Source organism: Orcinus orca, chromosome 1 (assembly GCF_937001465.1).
Source record: "Orcinus orca chromosome 1, mOrcOrc1.1, whole genome shotgun sequence".
In the NCBI taxonomy this organism is placed as follows: Eukaryota; Metazoa; Chordata; class Mammalia; order Artiodactyla; family Delphinidae; genus Orcinus; species Orcinus orca.
In genome coordinates, this window is record NC_064559.1 from 97,420,146 (window position 1) to 97,434,823 (window position 14,678).

Below are 14,678 nucleotides of genomic sequence, written 5' to 3' on the forward strand. Positions count from 1 at the left end.
CTTCCCGATCTCTAAGCAAAGCCAACAGGGAGACAGAAGGCAGGGAGGAAGGCTGGACAGGCTGAGCCGGGAGGAGGAGTCATGCTCTGGCCTCATCTTCAGTCTTCGCTGTTTTTCTCTCTCTGGCTTCTACTCTGATTTCATTTGCTTTCTGCAACAGCTTCTCTTCTTTCTTTACTAGCTAAGCTATCTCTTCTAGTTTAGGTTTAGCTGCTCTCCTCATAGTCTGATCCCCCTGCTCTTCCCCCTTGAGATGGCAGTAACCCCACACTTCAAGAGAACATCTGTGTGCCCCGAGGATATTTGCACATCATTCATTTTCTCCCCAGGCCAGCCAGACACTGCCAGGAAAGTCTGCTGTGAAATCTCTCTCTCTCTCTCTCTCTCTCTCTCTCTCTCTCCATTCTCCTCCCTCTCTTCTACATCCCCAGACAAAACAAGAAACCACCAGCTTCATAAAAACAGCGTACACTTTAATTCAAGTTGACAGGTGGGAAGAGAGCTAGGATTTGCATCCAAGGATGTCCAGATGAGAAGACTGTGTTGCCGAGAGGGGCAGGGAGGGCAGAGAAGTTTGAATGGCCTGGTAGCAGACCTGGGCGAGGAGCAGGGGTGTAGCCACACAGTGCAATATTGCCAGGGCTTCTGCCAGGTCCAGCAGCACGTCCAGGGTCTGCTGGGCCAGACATGTTGACACCACCATGGCCCTGGACCTCACCAGGGAGTCCAATCCCAGAACCATGCCCTGAGGCCACCAGAAAATGAACCAGACATATAGGATATCAACCCAGGGACATGGCCCCCTGCCCAATGCCTTCTTCAGCCCCTTGGCTCCCAACAAACCCAGTGGCAACAAGATGAAGATGGCAAAACAGGCTGCAGCATGTATGTACCGCAAAATTTCCCATTCCCCGCTGAAGGTCACTGTGCAGAGTCCCTGGGAAGTGTCACTGCCCAGCGTGATTGGCAGTGACAATAGGGCAGCCACTCCCCAAAGTCCCACACTGATCCCCAGCCTGAGGCCTGGGACGTGACCTCTACCCAGTTTGGGGCCCAGGCAGGCATGGCACCCTATCAGCAGAGCTTGGGCAAAGGCTGAGCCATACGAGACCAAGTGAGCTAGGTGGCACAGGGAGGTGATGAGGGCCCCACTCAGCCCCCGTGCCAGGATGGGCACCATAATGCTGAAGAGAGCACTGCCCACAGCCAACTGCACCAGGATAGACCAGTTCTGGTAGAGCTGACGGGGGAACAGAGGTCTGAGAAACGCGTAGAGGACAGCTCCACTAATCAGGATGCCCAGGACACTGGCGAGGATGAAGAAGGGCAGCGAGGAGTCGTCGAGCAGGATACAGGAGTGGCAGGGCGCAGCTGCTTCCACATCGGTGAAGTTATAGTCTGCATCGTATGTCTCAAGAAATTCACTCCAAATCTTGTCTTCAGTGGCCAGTTTAGTAGAGTTGTCATCAGCCACCTGGAGGACATTCTCAGAAGGGGCAATCAGAACATCTATTTACCTCACTGAAGGGTATCCTGGGAACCGAGGGCAAGAGGTGGGGAGAGAAAGACAGTGGGGAAGTGGGGGCTGGAAGAGCCGGATGGAGTGGGGATGGTGGGAGAGGACAAGGCAGGGCGACTCAGGAGGAGCAAAGAGTCGTAGAAAAGCAAGGGAAAGGCCTCCCCTGGTGGTCCAGTGCAAGGGGTGCGGGTTCGATCCCTGGTCGGGGAGCTAAAATCCTCGCAGCCAAAAAACCAAAACATAAAACAGAAGCAATATTGTAACAAATTCAATAAAGACTTTAAAAAATGGTCCGCGTCAAAAAAAATCTTTAAAAAAGAAAAGAAAAGAAAAACAAGGGAAGGGGAGTGGACAGGACTGGGAGAGTGGGGAGGGGGGAGGTCTGGATGGGAGAGACAAAGATGAATGAGGAGGACCTAGGACACTGAGGTAAAAAGGGGAGAAGGAAAACGAGGGAAGGGACAAGAGATGAGAGAAGGATAGAGGTATACAGACCCGAGGGGCAGACAGAAGGAGTGGGGGGGGGGCAGAGAGGGAGGGGCTGTGGGCTCAGACCCACACTCACCGGGTGCAGACAGTTCCCCATGACACTGCTGGGCTCAGGGCAGGCAGAGAGATGGGCTGGGATAGTTCTGTCAGTGGCTGTGGTTCCCAGATAAGTGCCAGGGACTAATGAAAGCCATCGGCTCTGGGCAGGGCTATGGGGCGGGCAGTGCAGGATGGGGATGCATTCAGGAAGCCTTTACCCCACGCCCACTGCCTTCCTGAACCTCAGGACCACTTGAGGCCCTGGCCCAGGGCTTCCTGTTTTGAGGGTGGATTCCGTTGGTGGGGACCTGCGCTCAGGAAAGGAAAAAGGTGGGGACCAGAAGGTGGGTATTTTCCCGAAGATGGAAAGGGAGACTTACTGAAGGTGGAGAAGCCAGGGGGTTCCCAGCATAAAGGGATTCTTCAAGCACAAGGAAGGAAGAGGGGGCCAGAGGTGAAGTGTGAGACAGAGATAAGAGATGTGCTGGGAAGTTGGAGGGAAAGGGCAGCTGATGGCTCTCACTGCTTCTCTGTCCCCTTGAACTTGATCCAAGGAAAGATAGTTCAAAAGGGACGTGTTTGTGGGAGGGGGTGTTAGTGGTGCTTGTGGCTGGATCCACGTGATGCTGGCAGCCTGAGCCACATGTGCGCGAGCAGGGGCTCTTTGTGTATCCGTCTGGGTGTAGGAATGTACTTACTTATCTGTTCTCGTCTGTGTGTGTGGCTGTGTACCCTGTGTATCATATCTTAGTGCTAGGTTCTAGGCAGGTGTCTTGGTGTGTGTACTGCTCTCTCCAGGTCTGGGTGTTTCAGTGTGTGAGGAGGGAGGGCTTGGGGGCAGCTGTCAAGGTTGCATAATGAAGCTACTTCAGGGAGCGATTGGGCACTTGCCCAGCCACCTATGGGCACAGCGAATGCATCTTCCATACCAAGCAGAACACATGACGTGACAAGTTAAAGCAGGCTCTGGGGGACAATGGGACAGCATATTTTCATATGGGACTGTTGCCTATGGGGTAATCTCTATTCATATTTCTGTTGTGGGACATAAAAGCTCTGGAAATGCTACACTGGCCTGGCATCTTAGCAAGATGTAACGTTTCTTGTGGTGGGGGAGAGCTCTCCCAGTTGGCACAGGGAGAAAAGGCGTGCACCCTGCAGGAGGATGCCCCTAAACCGACACCTCTGCTCCTTGGTACCCCCTCTCCCCACCATCCCACTGCTTTCACGTGATCTCTGCTCTTTTGTTCCCTCCACCCCTACCATGCATTTTATTTCCTCACTTGGGGACACTTAGCCTGGACATTGGGAGGGGTGAGTCATGGAGTGTCCGAGCTGGAACGATGAGATAAACAGGGTTGGTTAGGCGACACTGTTTCATTTGTCCAAGAAAGCGCGGGATGTGGTAGTCAGTTCTGACCAGTGGTCTTTCCCACTCACACAGCGCCGCCTGGAGGTGGAAGCAAAGGTGCAGAGGGATGGCCATCTTGCTAAGACGGTCCCCTTTCTCCCAGGACTCTAGCTTCAGTTTCAGGTTCAACATGAGGTGGGCTAGAAAGGGAGTTTGGGGGGTCTGCTGAAGTGGTCCCGGAATGGTGTTGGGGAGGTCTTCTTCTCCAGCACAGCCTGGCACAGGACATGGGGAGCAGTCAGGTGCTGTGGAATGAAAGGACCTGGCCAAAGGGGATGAACACATTTCTCTCCCTTGGAGAGTTATATCCATTCCATACAAGATGCCCTGGGGCGAGCAGCACGGCAAGGCACACGCCACCCCTGGAGGCGCCACGTGCGGGGGGACCAGCAGAACAGCCCTTACACACACGCATCCCAACAGGAGCAAGGGCGGCAAGAAGGAGGCAGCCGAAGGACACGGATAATCCAGATATATTGAGGGTGGCCCCTCTGAGATTAGCACAGGAGAGTTAGAAAGATTATAAAGATACACGATGCCCTCCCTGCTCCCTGCCCCGCCCCCCCCACCGACAGACACACACACACACAGCACAACGGCCCCTCCCCCTCCCCCCCCCGTACAAATATGGCTTCTGTGTAATATGGACAGAGTGGTTCAGCTCGAAGAGGAAAAGTCATTTTACCAAAAGCGAGTGCTGGGAGGCAGGGAGCCCACAGGCCTGGGGCCCTAGGCTGCCTTGCTGCTGTAAGAGGAGGGGACCCCGCGCTCTAACCAGCGGCTGGAAGATTCACAACGGTATTACCTGAACGGAAAGGGGTGGCAGATCTGCTGGCTGCAGCTGCCCCTACTTTGCACGCCCCTGGGTTGTCAGGGCAGGAGGACATGCTGGAGGAGGGGCAGAGCAGTGCCCAGGGGCACCCTGGGTCTGAGGCAGGGCGGCCGGCTGGCGGGGAGGGCGAGCAGTCTCGTCTCCACGGCAACCGGCTCGGCCACAAGGAAGACAGAAAATCAAAAGCAGGGGTGGAGATGGGAAGGAGACAGGCAGCATCACTCCCAGCCTTCAACGCGCCGGGTACAGACTATGGGAACAAGAAGGGACAGTGGTCATTCCAGGGTCAGCGCCAGGGAGAGGCCTGGGGGATGCATAGCAAAGGCTGTGGCACTGACTCCTTGGCTGTGAGAGGGGAAATGGAGGCGGGGGTTGAATGCCCTGTGTTTTAGGGAGAGATGAGGTGGACGACTGAGCAAAAACACACGCTGGGACTGTTTTCTCCATGACAGATGGGCGCTGGGGATGGCATGGAAAATACCAGGATGGAGCAGCGTCCCAGGTGAGGTACACAGCCTGCCTAGGGACCGTCAGCACCCAAAGCCCTCCTTTACAGGAGCCGTCCTCCCACAGCCCGCCCACATGCCCAGGAGCCCCTCTGCCTCTCACTCACACACATATGTGCACAGACACACACACAGACACGCACTCACATTATTCCCTTCGTTTGGGCAGGAAACAGCTCAGTGCAGTGAAGCTCCTTTTAGTATTTTTGTTGTTATGTCTGCCTGGCTGCTGAGGGAGGGAGGGAGGACTAGGGACAGCTTCGGGAACAGGAAGGGCCACAGGGCAGCACACTGAGCAAGGCCATAAGATGAGTGGTTGCCGTGCAACAGGCCAGGGGCTCGGGTGAGAGTGAAGGGCCCCTCGGCGGGGAAGCGGATGCAGTTTAGGGCCCAGAGCAGTGCCTCTCCCACAGCTGCTGGAGCAAGGAGGGGCAGCCTTGCTCTGCTCTTCCCCCCCACAAGGGCGGTTCCTGGGAAAAGGACCTGGCTTCGTTCATTGTGGGGAGCCATCTCCGCCATCCTTCCTCTCCAAATCTGCCCCTCCTGCAAGGACCTGTGTCCTCCCCCATGGGGAAGCCCTGCCCCCCCCCCCCCCCCGCACGTGTGGCTGCATGCCACCTGCAGGTCACATCCCCTCGGGGACCGCCATTCACTCCTTTCCTGTTGGGGTGGAGAAGTGGTGTCAGGTGGTACCTGCTCCTGTGTCCAGAGCTCGAGGTGTGCGACTAACAGAGGAAAAGCCACCTCCAGCTCCTGGTCACAACCTCCCCGTCCCTGGAGAAGTCCAGGAAGAGCCCCTGCTGCAGAAGATGGAGGGCTAGTGAGAGTCCCCCACCAAACTGACCCCGCTTCTTTCCTGCCCTTACCCTTTCCTCATTCTCCTCCTAACACTCTGGGTTTTTTTTTATTTTGTTTTTGTTTTTTTTGTTGTTGTTTGCTTTCCTCACCCCAGGACCCCCTGCCCCTCCAGCCTGGAGACGGATTTGATTTGGGATTGTTACAAAAATAATAATAACCCAAACGCAGAGAAGCCACGGAAAGGGCTGAGGGCAACCCTCCCTCCCCCCGCCCTCCTCCCTCCCCATTCCAAACCGAGTACAAAACCGCACCCAAAGCAGACATTCTGTACAGGGGGGTGGGGGGGGGGCTGGGGAGCAAGCGGGAGGGGCGGCCCTGGGGTCGCTCTGTACAAGTCCAGGTTGGTGATGACCCCAGCAGTCCCCACGGGGTCCCTGGGGGGCTGCCCCTAGATGAAATATTCCTTCTTGTCGTCCCCGCCCGACTGCCCGCCTTCTGCGTTGATGATGGCTGTGTCTGCATCTGGGGCATCGTCAGAGCCTTTCGCCTCGTGTGTCAGGTAGGTTCCTGGGGAGAGAGAGAGAGGCTCCTTCTTTTAGGAACAGCTTCCAAACCTCTGAAGCCCCTCTGTCCACTTTCCCACCACCCACCCACACCTTGCTTCTGTAATTTTTCTCCTGCCTAGAGCTTTATTCTTCCTCCCCACCTGCCCTAATTTGCATCTTGCTGCCAACATTCGTCACCTGACCACACCCCCAAGAATTAACGAATCCTGCCTTTAACTAGAGTCTGATCTATAATACAGGCCAAAAAAAAAATGGTGTGTGCATGTGTATATGTGTGTGTATATGTGTGTATATATGTGCGTGTGCATGTAAGGTGGTGATAGGGAAACTGCTAGGTCAGCTCCATGACAACGAACCTAAGATCTGGCTAGCATTTGCCCAGTCCACGTAAGTCCAGCTGCTGGCTAGAAGGAATAACAGAGGGGGAGGTCTGAGAGGAAGGCATGTGAGAAGAGGGGAGGGAGAGATGGCAGGGATACAGGAGAGGAGAGAATAGTAAAGGGGTGGTGCGAGGACAAAGCACAGGGAGACCAAAGGACAAAAAAACATGAGGCTGAACAGAAAGGAGGAAAGTGCAGGAAGGAATGGGAAGAAGAGGCAGAGTTTCGGCAGTTCTGTCTTATGGCAGGAGACCCTGGAGGCAGAGCAGCACGGGAGCAGCAGCTGACTGAGTGGGAAGGTTTGATTTTACTTGGATGGCCACCAAGGGATCAGGCTCTACTGTGGGGTTGGAGGTGCTCAGTTATCACAGGGTTGGCTGTGTTCTTTCTTCCTCAAACTCTCCAAGGGGCCGACTGAGTCTCCAAAGGCCCTTCCTGCAGCCTTCCCTTCACTGATCTCCCTACCCACTCCCAATCCCTCCTGATGCTTCCCTCATGCCTCTGACCTTTGTGCCGGATCAAGTAGTGGCCAAGGAAGATAAGCAGGACGAGCAGCAGGAAGACGATGAAAGCTACGATCCCACCAATGATGGCGTGGTAGGTGCTGGAGGATGAGGGCACCGGACTGGGATCTGGAGGGAGGTGGGATGCACACAGTCAGATGTGGGAAGAACTTTTATCTCACAGCATTTCTGACCTGGCCGTGGATCATCTTACACAGCAGACAACATGGACTAACATCAGGAGAATGGAGTGGCATCTTCCAGCAAAAAGGGATATGTCTTCTTTTGTACCTAGTTTCTTACAGACTGTCTGGAACATAGTAATTGTTTTAAAAGAATGTAATCATGAATAAATAGATACATCTGCTCACACTCAACCTTTAAGTTGAGTTCGTGAACCTGAAGCTTGACCTTGGTCAAAGATCATCACTTTAATGTCTAAATCATCTCTTGTTCTGTGTGTGTGTGTGTGTGTGTGTGTGGTGTGTCTGTGTGTGTGGTGTGTCTGTGTGTGTGCTGTGTCTCTCTCTTTCTTTCAATTTCTGGGTTAGCAGAGTATTTCTTCCCCATCACCCATGCCCTCTTACCCTCCCGTCTGATTTATATTCTGAGCTGGCCTTTCTAGGGGGGCTTCTCACCATATTCACCCATTGTCCTGATATCAGATAGGGAAGGAGAAGTGAAAAACTGATGGAGCCAGGAATAGGCACTTTGAGAGCACCTTACAAAAGACGATGGGCTGTGACTCCCTGTATAAAGAACAGTGTTCCTTCTTGGCAGGGGAACTTAGAGTTCCAGCAAGACGCAATCCTCCAGCAGGTCTCATCAGCGAGGTCTGGGACTCCATCTTCACTTCCCCACCAACCAGAGGTTTGTAGGAAGGACAAAGACTGAACTGCTTCCTCCCATGATGGCAAGGTCTTGGCCACTGGATATAGAGAATCTGTCCTCCATAGCAGCATCAATAGAGGATAGATTCCCAAGCACAGGCTTGGCCAGGCATGTGAAGGAGAGCCGCAGCCTTAGTCAGGGTTCCGCAGATCTCAGGAGACAGTGCACGGGCCAGGGCACAGTTCTGATGTGTCCCAAATTACATGAGCTCTCGTTGCGGCTCTCCCACCCCTGGGAGAGCTACTGTTGTTTCATGGACTCAGCTTGAGCCTTGATGCCTCATTGACTCCTCATACATTTTGTCTCTCCTACCTTATGTCTCCTCAGGCTTGACTGGACCAGCTTTTTAGTTCCTTGCCTGTCTCCGCCTTATTTGGAAAAACAAAAACTTATGCTCTGGTTTTTATGCTCTGCTTGGGAGGGAGGGAGAAGAGGGTCCGCGGGGCTCTATGATAGGAGGGGTGGGTGTGATGTTGTAATCTGGAGGGAGCACAGTGAGGTTATCCACTGTTCTTCCTTTTCTCTCCCCTCTCCCCCCACCCCCGGGAAAATGTGAGACACAATCCACATTAAAAATCAGTCCTGGATAATTATCCCAGAGGCTATGGGAATGTAAATTCCCTAGAAGAGCATAGGTCTGCACGACCAAAATGAACTCTGGGGTCATCAATTACATGTCACTGTCTCTAGGTAGAGCTCCATTTAATTTCACTCCAGGTCGTTGGGAGTCAACTCGGTTTAGGATGATTTCTGGAAGGAGATGCAGTAACTCATTCTACCACCAGGCGTCAGCACTGGCAGAAGATGCAGTCAAACAGGACCGCGCTTTCTAGCACAGGGTGGCGGGGGATCAGCAAGAAACCAACCACAAGGGCACAGGAATTTTCTCTCACTGCCAATCATCATCAGAGATCTGGGGGCAGACACAGGACCTCAGTGCATTGTCCTTGCTCCTGGCACCCTACAATAGCTTTGTTTGTTGTGCTGAGGCAGCTCCCACATGCTGAGGTCTGCTCCTGGAGTTGGAATCACCCCATCGAAACACTTTGGTCCCAAGATCTCCGATCTCTTATTCCTGGGAGGCCTGGCTGCTATCCCTACACTGCTTTAATGGGCATTTCACATAAGGGAGTCTCTGATGTTCCCCTGACGATACATTTCCCCTGTTCTGAGGAAAGGCTTATTAAGGCTTTCTGGCAGGACCCCACTGCTGTTGGGGTCTTCAAAAAACCTCCTGCCAACTCTGCATAAAGAGGCCTCTGTCCTAGCCTATCACTTCTCCTGAAGCTGGATTGTGTGGTCACACCTTTGGGAAGAACTTCAGAGAAGGAGCATCATCTAGTCTCTCTAGAAAATATGGCATCTGAGAAAAGATTCTGACTGTCTCTCAGCACAGTATGAACTTAGCTCTATTTTCCACCTGAATTCTGTATAATGGGTCCAAGGTCTGCAGAAAAGGAGATCACAGCAGCAGCATGCATCCTGTACTAGTCACAGGAGAAGCAACTCTCAGGACAGCCTGTTGCAAAGGGAGACGCATCTACACTCACACTTGAGCGGCTCGGGGGCCTCTACACACAGAATTCTTATTCTTGTTGCCGGGTGAGTGCAGGGGCTGGAGGATGGTGTTGCCTGGGTCACCACTGCTAAACAAAAGCAGATGAAAGTCCACCGTTCCACTGGTTTTTCCTTATTCCACATTCTAGAATGGACCTAGAGCCTAAGTCCTCGGGCCCTCTGGTGGTGGGCTGTTGCCCTACTAGCCCACTCCCAACTATGGTCTGGGGATGCTATCAGAAGATGGAAAGACCGGGGCACCAGATGTTAGAGGAGAGGAGAAGGGGTTTGCTGGAGGAGAGCTGCAGAGGGCTCACCGTTCACATTGAGGGTGTAGTAAGCCTTGTAGCTGCCCATGTTGCTGGTGGCTGTGCAGCCATAGGTGCCGCTGTCACTCTTGTTGAGGAAGGGGAAGATCAGGGCGCTCTCCTGGGTCATCTTTAGCGGCGGCACACTGCCCTCCTTCTCCCATAGGTACTGCTGGGGGCTGTTGAGGCAGAGAAATCGAAGGGTTCAGAAAAGAGTAGGGCAGGGAGCTAAAGAAGGACAAAACAAAACAAAACAAAACAAAACTGGGAGCAAGGAAGTCAAGAACAGTTTGATGAAGGCTTGAGCAGTTATAGGGGCCAGAGACACTGAGCTGCTCAGAGGCGGGTGGAGAGGGACTCCTTGGGGCTCAGTCTGGGGACGAGGAAGATTGCCTAGCTTGTATCTAACTGTGACTTGGTTCCTTACAGGAACCTCAGGGGCTCAGCCAGGGGGCGGCCCCTCCCCACTTCTGCTGCTTTGCAGGAGAAGCAGTCAGAGGATGGGTGTTGTTAGACAGTGTCAGGGAAAACGAGAGGCTCAGACAGTGCGAAGGAGATGGGAAGACTTCAGGCAAAGTCTCCGTCTGTAGAGGTGATTACAATCCAGGAAGTGGATCTCCTTACGCGGGGTTGCCACGCCCCTCGCAGTGGAGCAACAGCTTCTGGCCCTCGCGGGGATGCGGAGGGTCTGGCCTAATCTTCGCTGTTGGTGTGTCTGTGGAGAAGGAAATGGGGTCAACGTGAAACTCAAGGTCACCTCGATCTCAGAATCATCCAGTTATGCATTTCAGCCACCACCCCTAAAGGCCTAGGAGCCCAAGAGGCTGTGAACAAAGACCACCCCCCAACCTCTGTGAGCAAAGACCACGATGGCTGTTGGATGTGTGAGGGAGTCATATGGCAACCTTGCAGAGGTAGGATTATGGAAGGTCTGTCCTTGCTGGGGACCCAAGGGGTGTCTTAACAGAGAGCTGAGAAGAGAGATCACTGGATCATCTGTGCCTAGCACATAAATGGAACTTAATACATATTTCTGAGGGAACAAATAAACTTGAATTTGATCACTGATTGAGTTCACAACCTCTCCATCCTCTCTGCAAGGGAGCTTAAATGGGAAGCAATGCTTTAATGCAGAACATCATTTTTAGTAGCTGGTCCAAAAATGAAGTGAGAGCTTTGAAACAGCAAGAGATGGAGGTCATATTTTGGCTGCAAAAAGGCCCTGACACAATATAGATGGGTTCTGGGAAGGAATGATGGCATCTGCCACCGATGCCGAAGGGCTGCTTAGGAGGCTGGGTCCAGATGGCCGCATAGAACAATACAACCAGATGCCGGTTTAGAACAACAGATAAAGAGGCCGAGCTTCCCCTAAGGAAAGAGCCAACCTTAACATCCGGTTAATGAACATGTTTCAGTCCAATCAAACGGGACGAAGAGAATCAGGCCAGGTGAGAGAACGGGTGTTCCAAGGCCTCACAGCCAGAGAAGCCTCTAGTGCAGCACCTGTAGTATAGCATTTGTTGACTGACTGCTGATCACAGTTGGGCCAAAATGATCCCTGGAGAGTAACTGCCAGATGGTCCAGTACCTAACGGAGGAGTCTTTGGGGCTCAGACAGGGGAGGGCCTTCTTTAGCCCTGGCCAGGGACCAGGCCCTGGACAAGGAGACCAAGGCCAGGGGCTTTACATTCAGAACTAGTTATCAGAGAAACACCTTATAGCAATACAGAACTTTGAAGTTTACAAAGTTCTTTCATTATATAGTGTTTCATTTACCCTCATGAAAATTCACTGAAGTAAGAAGGGACCGCTACGAGATTGAATGCTTTGGTGAGAGTGACAAAGCTAGTAAGCAGTGGCTCACTGTGGCTAGAATCCAGGTTGTCTGTTTCCAGACTGAGAGTCTGCTAAACGGACAGTGACACCACCCCAAACCTACCTCATGGTCAAGTTTCAGCAATGGGTCTAGCAATTGATTTAAAGAGCATTGAAGTCAGGCCTGGATTTTCCATAAGGAAGAGATGAAAGGTTTGAGTTATTTTAGAAAAACACCCAGCCTTTAGATAAGTTAGGACAAGAAGTACATTCTTTTATAACTCATTATCTTCTCCCTTTCTACTTTATTTTTTTCCCCTTGACTTTTTTTTTTTTTTTTTTTTTTTTGCGCGGTACGCGGGCCTCTCACTGCTGTGGCCTCTCCCGTTGCGGAGCACAGGCTCCGGACGAGCAGGCTCAGCGGCCATGGCTCACGGGCCCAGCCGCTCCGCGGCATGTGGGATCCTCCCGGACCGGGGCACGAACCCGTGTCCCCTGCATCGGCAGGCGGACTCTCAACCACTGCGCCACCAGGGAAGCCCTCCCCTTGACTTTTCTACTCAGAAAAGTTCTTTTTGAAAATTTGTCAATTTCCTCAGGTGAGTGGGTCTTTTCCCACCCATATTCAAGGCAGATTCCATAGAAGGATGAGGATCCTTGGAAAGGTTGGGAGTAGTGATTTTGACAGTGGCCATTTCAGGTCAGAATCCCAAGAAAAATCATAGACCTGGGGCAGACTAGTGGGGGTACTGAAGGGAGAAATCTGGGAATAATGATGCCAGACAGAGAGAGCATGTTTTCCTGCCACCTCTTTTCTTGAACTCATAGTATGTTAGACCAAGAAGAAGCCTTTGTGATTCCATGTCCATCTTCTCATTTAGCAAATAAAGAATCAAGCTCAGTGGGGTAATTTCCTTAACATCACTCAGCTAGTAAGCGGTGAAGGGCAGACTAGAATCTGTCTTCTAATTCTCGATTTGCTACAGTTACTGCTACAATTTACAATCTAGGTGCATAACACTGGCCTAGCCCAGGAGATGGTAAATTTACCTATCGGACCAAATCCTGCCAGCTACATTCTGTAAATAAAGTCTTATTGGAACACAGCTATGTTCATTTGTTTACCTATGATCTATGGCTACATTTCTGCAGCAACCGCAGAGTTAAGTAGTTGAGACAGAGACCACATGGCCCTCAAAACCTAAAATGTTGACTATTGGGCCATTCATAGAAAAAGTTTGCTGACCCTTGGCCTCACCCCGGCAATTCTTGTCTTATTTTTTTTAACCTATTTACTTATCTGTGCCTGGTCCTTCATATACAGTAACCCGCACGTTTCTTTTCCCCACTCCCCATCTCATACCAGATCCTCTTCACTCACAAGCCCATGACATACATAAAACTTCAATGCGTTGAGCGGTGGATCTGTCAGCTCCCTTGAGAGATTCGTGGTTCACAGAGCATACAATGTCTGCCCCATCGTCCTCCCGGGTGACCTGGAAAGTGACTGAGCTGCTCACGGTGAAGGTTTTGCCATTGGGATCTTCCTGTATTCGGGTTGGTTCCCCTAGAGAGCAGAAACAGACACACACTCGCACACACACATAGACACAGAGTGAGCCCTAACATGCAGAGATTGTGTGGGCCCCACTGTAGACATACAGATGGTGCGTCTCAACTTAGGCAGACTTAGGAAGTTGTGAAATGGATATGTACACACAAGGAGGATGGAGTCCCCGACGGGCGCGCGCACACACACACACACACGACTGTACGCAGAATATCTGTCATTCCCCTTTCTTCTTCTACACCATGCCTTATGTGCACATACACAGGCATATAGACATGTGCCCCTCACTCCCTCTCTTCTCCCCACTGTCCCAGCACCACTTCCTCCTGTCACCCCCAAAGCAGGAGGAACTTACCATGAAGCTCTTGGTCACCCTTCCTCCAGGTGAGCTGGGCTGCAGGTTTGCTCCCAGAAGACTGACAGTTTAGGGAAGTTGTATCCTTTTCCCGTAACGATGACTTGTAGCCAGTGATTATGGGCTTCTGTGGGATTCCTGCCATGGATAGGGGATGGCCAGGATAGGAAAGAGAAGCACCCTGAGGTCACACCTCATCTCTCCCTGCTGAGGCAGACTCTCTGAGGGTTAGGATATCTGAGTTCTAGTTTGGTTTATGCTGGGTAGAAGGCTAGAGAAATTATCTTTGTCTTTGATAAGAGAAAGACCACCCCAGGGGGAGGAGATATGGTGGTGGGAGATTTACCATACCTGAGATGATACATGACCCAACAACCCAAAAGCACAGCTGGGTGGCCACAGATATATGTGAGGCTCAGGGGAGCAAAGAAGGAAATTAAAATGTAGGATCAAGATGAGAGCATGCAAACCACTGGGGTACCCATGTTGGAAATTATAATCATACACTGCACATACTTCTCATGTTTCCCTTACACAATCTTGGAAGGTAAGTGGAACAGACACCATCATCCTTTTGTTACAGGTTAGGAAAGTCAGGCTCAAGGAGAGTAAGAGATTTGTCCCAGAGCAAACAGTAAGTAAAGGAGAAAAGATTAGACCCCAGCACTCTTTGCATTTCATTCCATTGCAACGGAAACACACGCTGAACTTTCCCAAAATGCTTGGAGACTTGCTTGGCTCTAGGCTGCTTCAGGGGCCCACGCAGGGAGATTTGTTTGCAAGGAATCACGCTGTGGAGACACTGGGGTTTGGGAGCCTCACCGAGCACGGTGACGAGGGACTTGGCAGTTCTCACGGGCATAGTGAAGATGGAGCAAGTGTATTCACCCTCGTCGGCCAGGGCCACGTTGCTGATGCTGATGCTGAGCTCATGGGGCGTCGATCTAACCAGCTGAATCCGATTATCTCGAAGGGCTGGGGGAAATTGGGAGAATTGGAAGCAAGGCTTTAACTGGCGACTTTCATCTTTATCTTCCAATCCCAGGCCAGCTTTTTTTTCAAGAGAGGGTCTAGTGTGGTTTTGGGGCAGGGGAAAAAAAAAAAAAAAACTGCTCCTGAGTTTGATTAGTCTTTAG

At 51.9% G+C, this 14,678-nt stretch overlaps 2 protein-coding genes across 7 annotated transcripts in view; both read right to left on the reverse strand.

The window, feature by feature from the left end:
• Positions 1–452: 452 nt before the first annotated feature.
• Positions 453–5,070, reverse strand: ACKR1 (atypical chemokine receptor 1 (Duffy blood group)). 5 transcript variants are annotated; one of them, XM_049694513.1, is made up of 4 exons: positions 4,944–5,070; positions 3,331–3,497; positions 2,085–2,217; positions 453–1,486 (listed from the first exon to the last, which is right to left on the reverse strand). In XM_049694513.1, exons 2-4 carry the CDS (start codon positions 3,426–3,428, stop codon positions 503–505), a joined length of 1,215 nt encoding a protein of 404 aa, XP_049550470.1. In that variant the 5' UTR covers positions 3,429–3,497; positions 4,944–5,070; the 3' UTR covers positions 453–502. The 5 variants fall into 5 exon arrangements, with proteins under 5 accessions (XP_049550470.1, XP_033270186.2, XP_004284514.3 ...); XM_033414295.2 differs by lacking the exon at positions 4,944–5,070 and having other exon boundaries at positions 3,331–3,382; positions 3,488–3,983; XM_004284466.3 differs by lacking the exon at positions 4,944–5,070 and having other exon boundaries at positions 453–1,474; positions 3,331–3,985.
• A 653-nt stretch (positions 5,071–5,723) lies between these two features.
• Positions 5,724–14,678, reverse strand: part of CADM3 (cell adhesion molecule 3) — a 29,947-nt gene continuing 20,992 nt past the window's right edge. For both annotated transcript variants that reach the window (XM_004284467.3, XM_004284468.3), the window contains 7 exons: positions 14,365–14,517; positions 13,543–13,680; positions 13,014–13,184; positions 10,424–10,514; positions 9,809–9,978; positions 7,047–7,172; positions 5,724–6,161 (listed from right to left, as the gene is read on the reverse strand). In XM_004284467.3, coding sequence (XP_004284515.1) covers positions 6,043–6,161; positions 7,047–7,172; positions 9,809–9,978; positions 10,424–10,514; positions 13,014–13,184; positions 13,543–13,680; positions 14,365–14,517 — 968 coding nt within the window. In that variant the 3' untranslated portion in view covers positions 5,724–6,042. The remainder of the gene's footprint in view (positions 6,162–7,046; positions 7,173–9,808; positions 9,979–10,423; positions 10,515–13,013; positions 13,185–13,542; positions 13,681–14,364; positions 14,518–14,678) is intronic.

Coding starts and splice junctions, on each gene's coding strand:
- ACKR1 (XM_012538499.3), bottom strand. CDS start 3,770: ATGGATATAACTCTCCAAGGGAGAGAAATGTGTTCATCCCCTTTGGCC. Junction 2,218..3,330: donor TCCAGGCTAAGTGTCCCCAA/GTGAGGAAATAA, acceptor CCCGCCCCATAG/CCCTGCCCAGAGCCGATGGC. Junction 1,487..2,084: donor TGGGGAACTGTCTGCACCCG/GTGAGTGTGGGT, acceptor GCCCCTTCTGAG/AATGTCCTCCAGGTGGCTGA.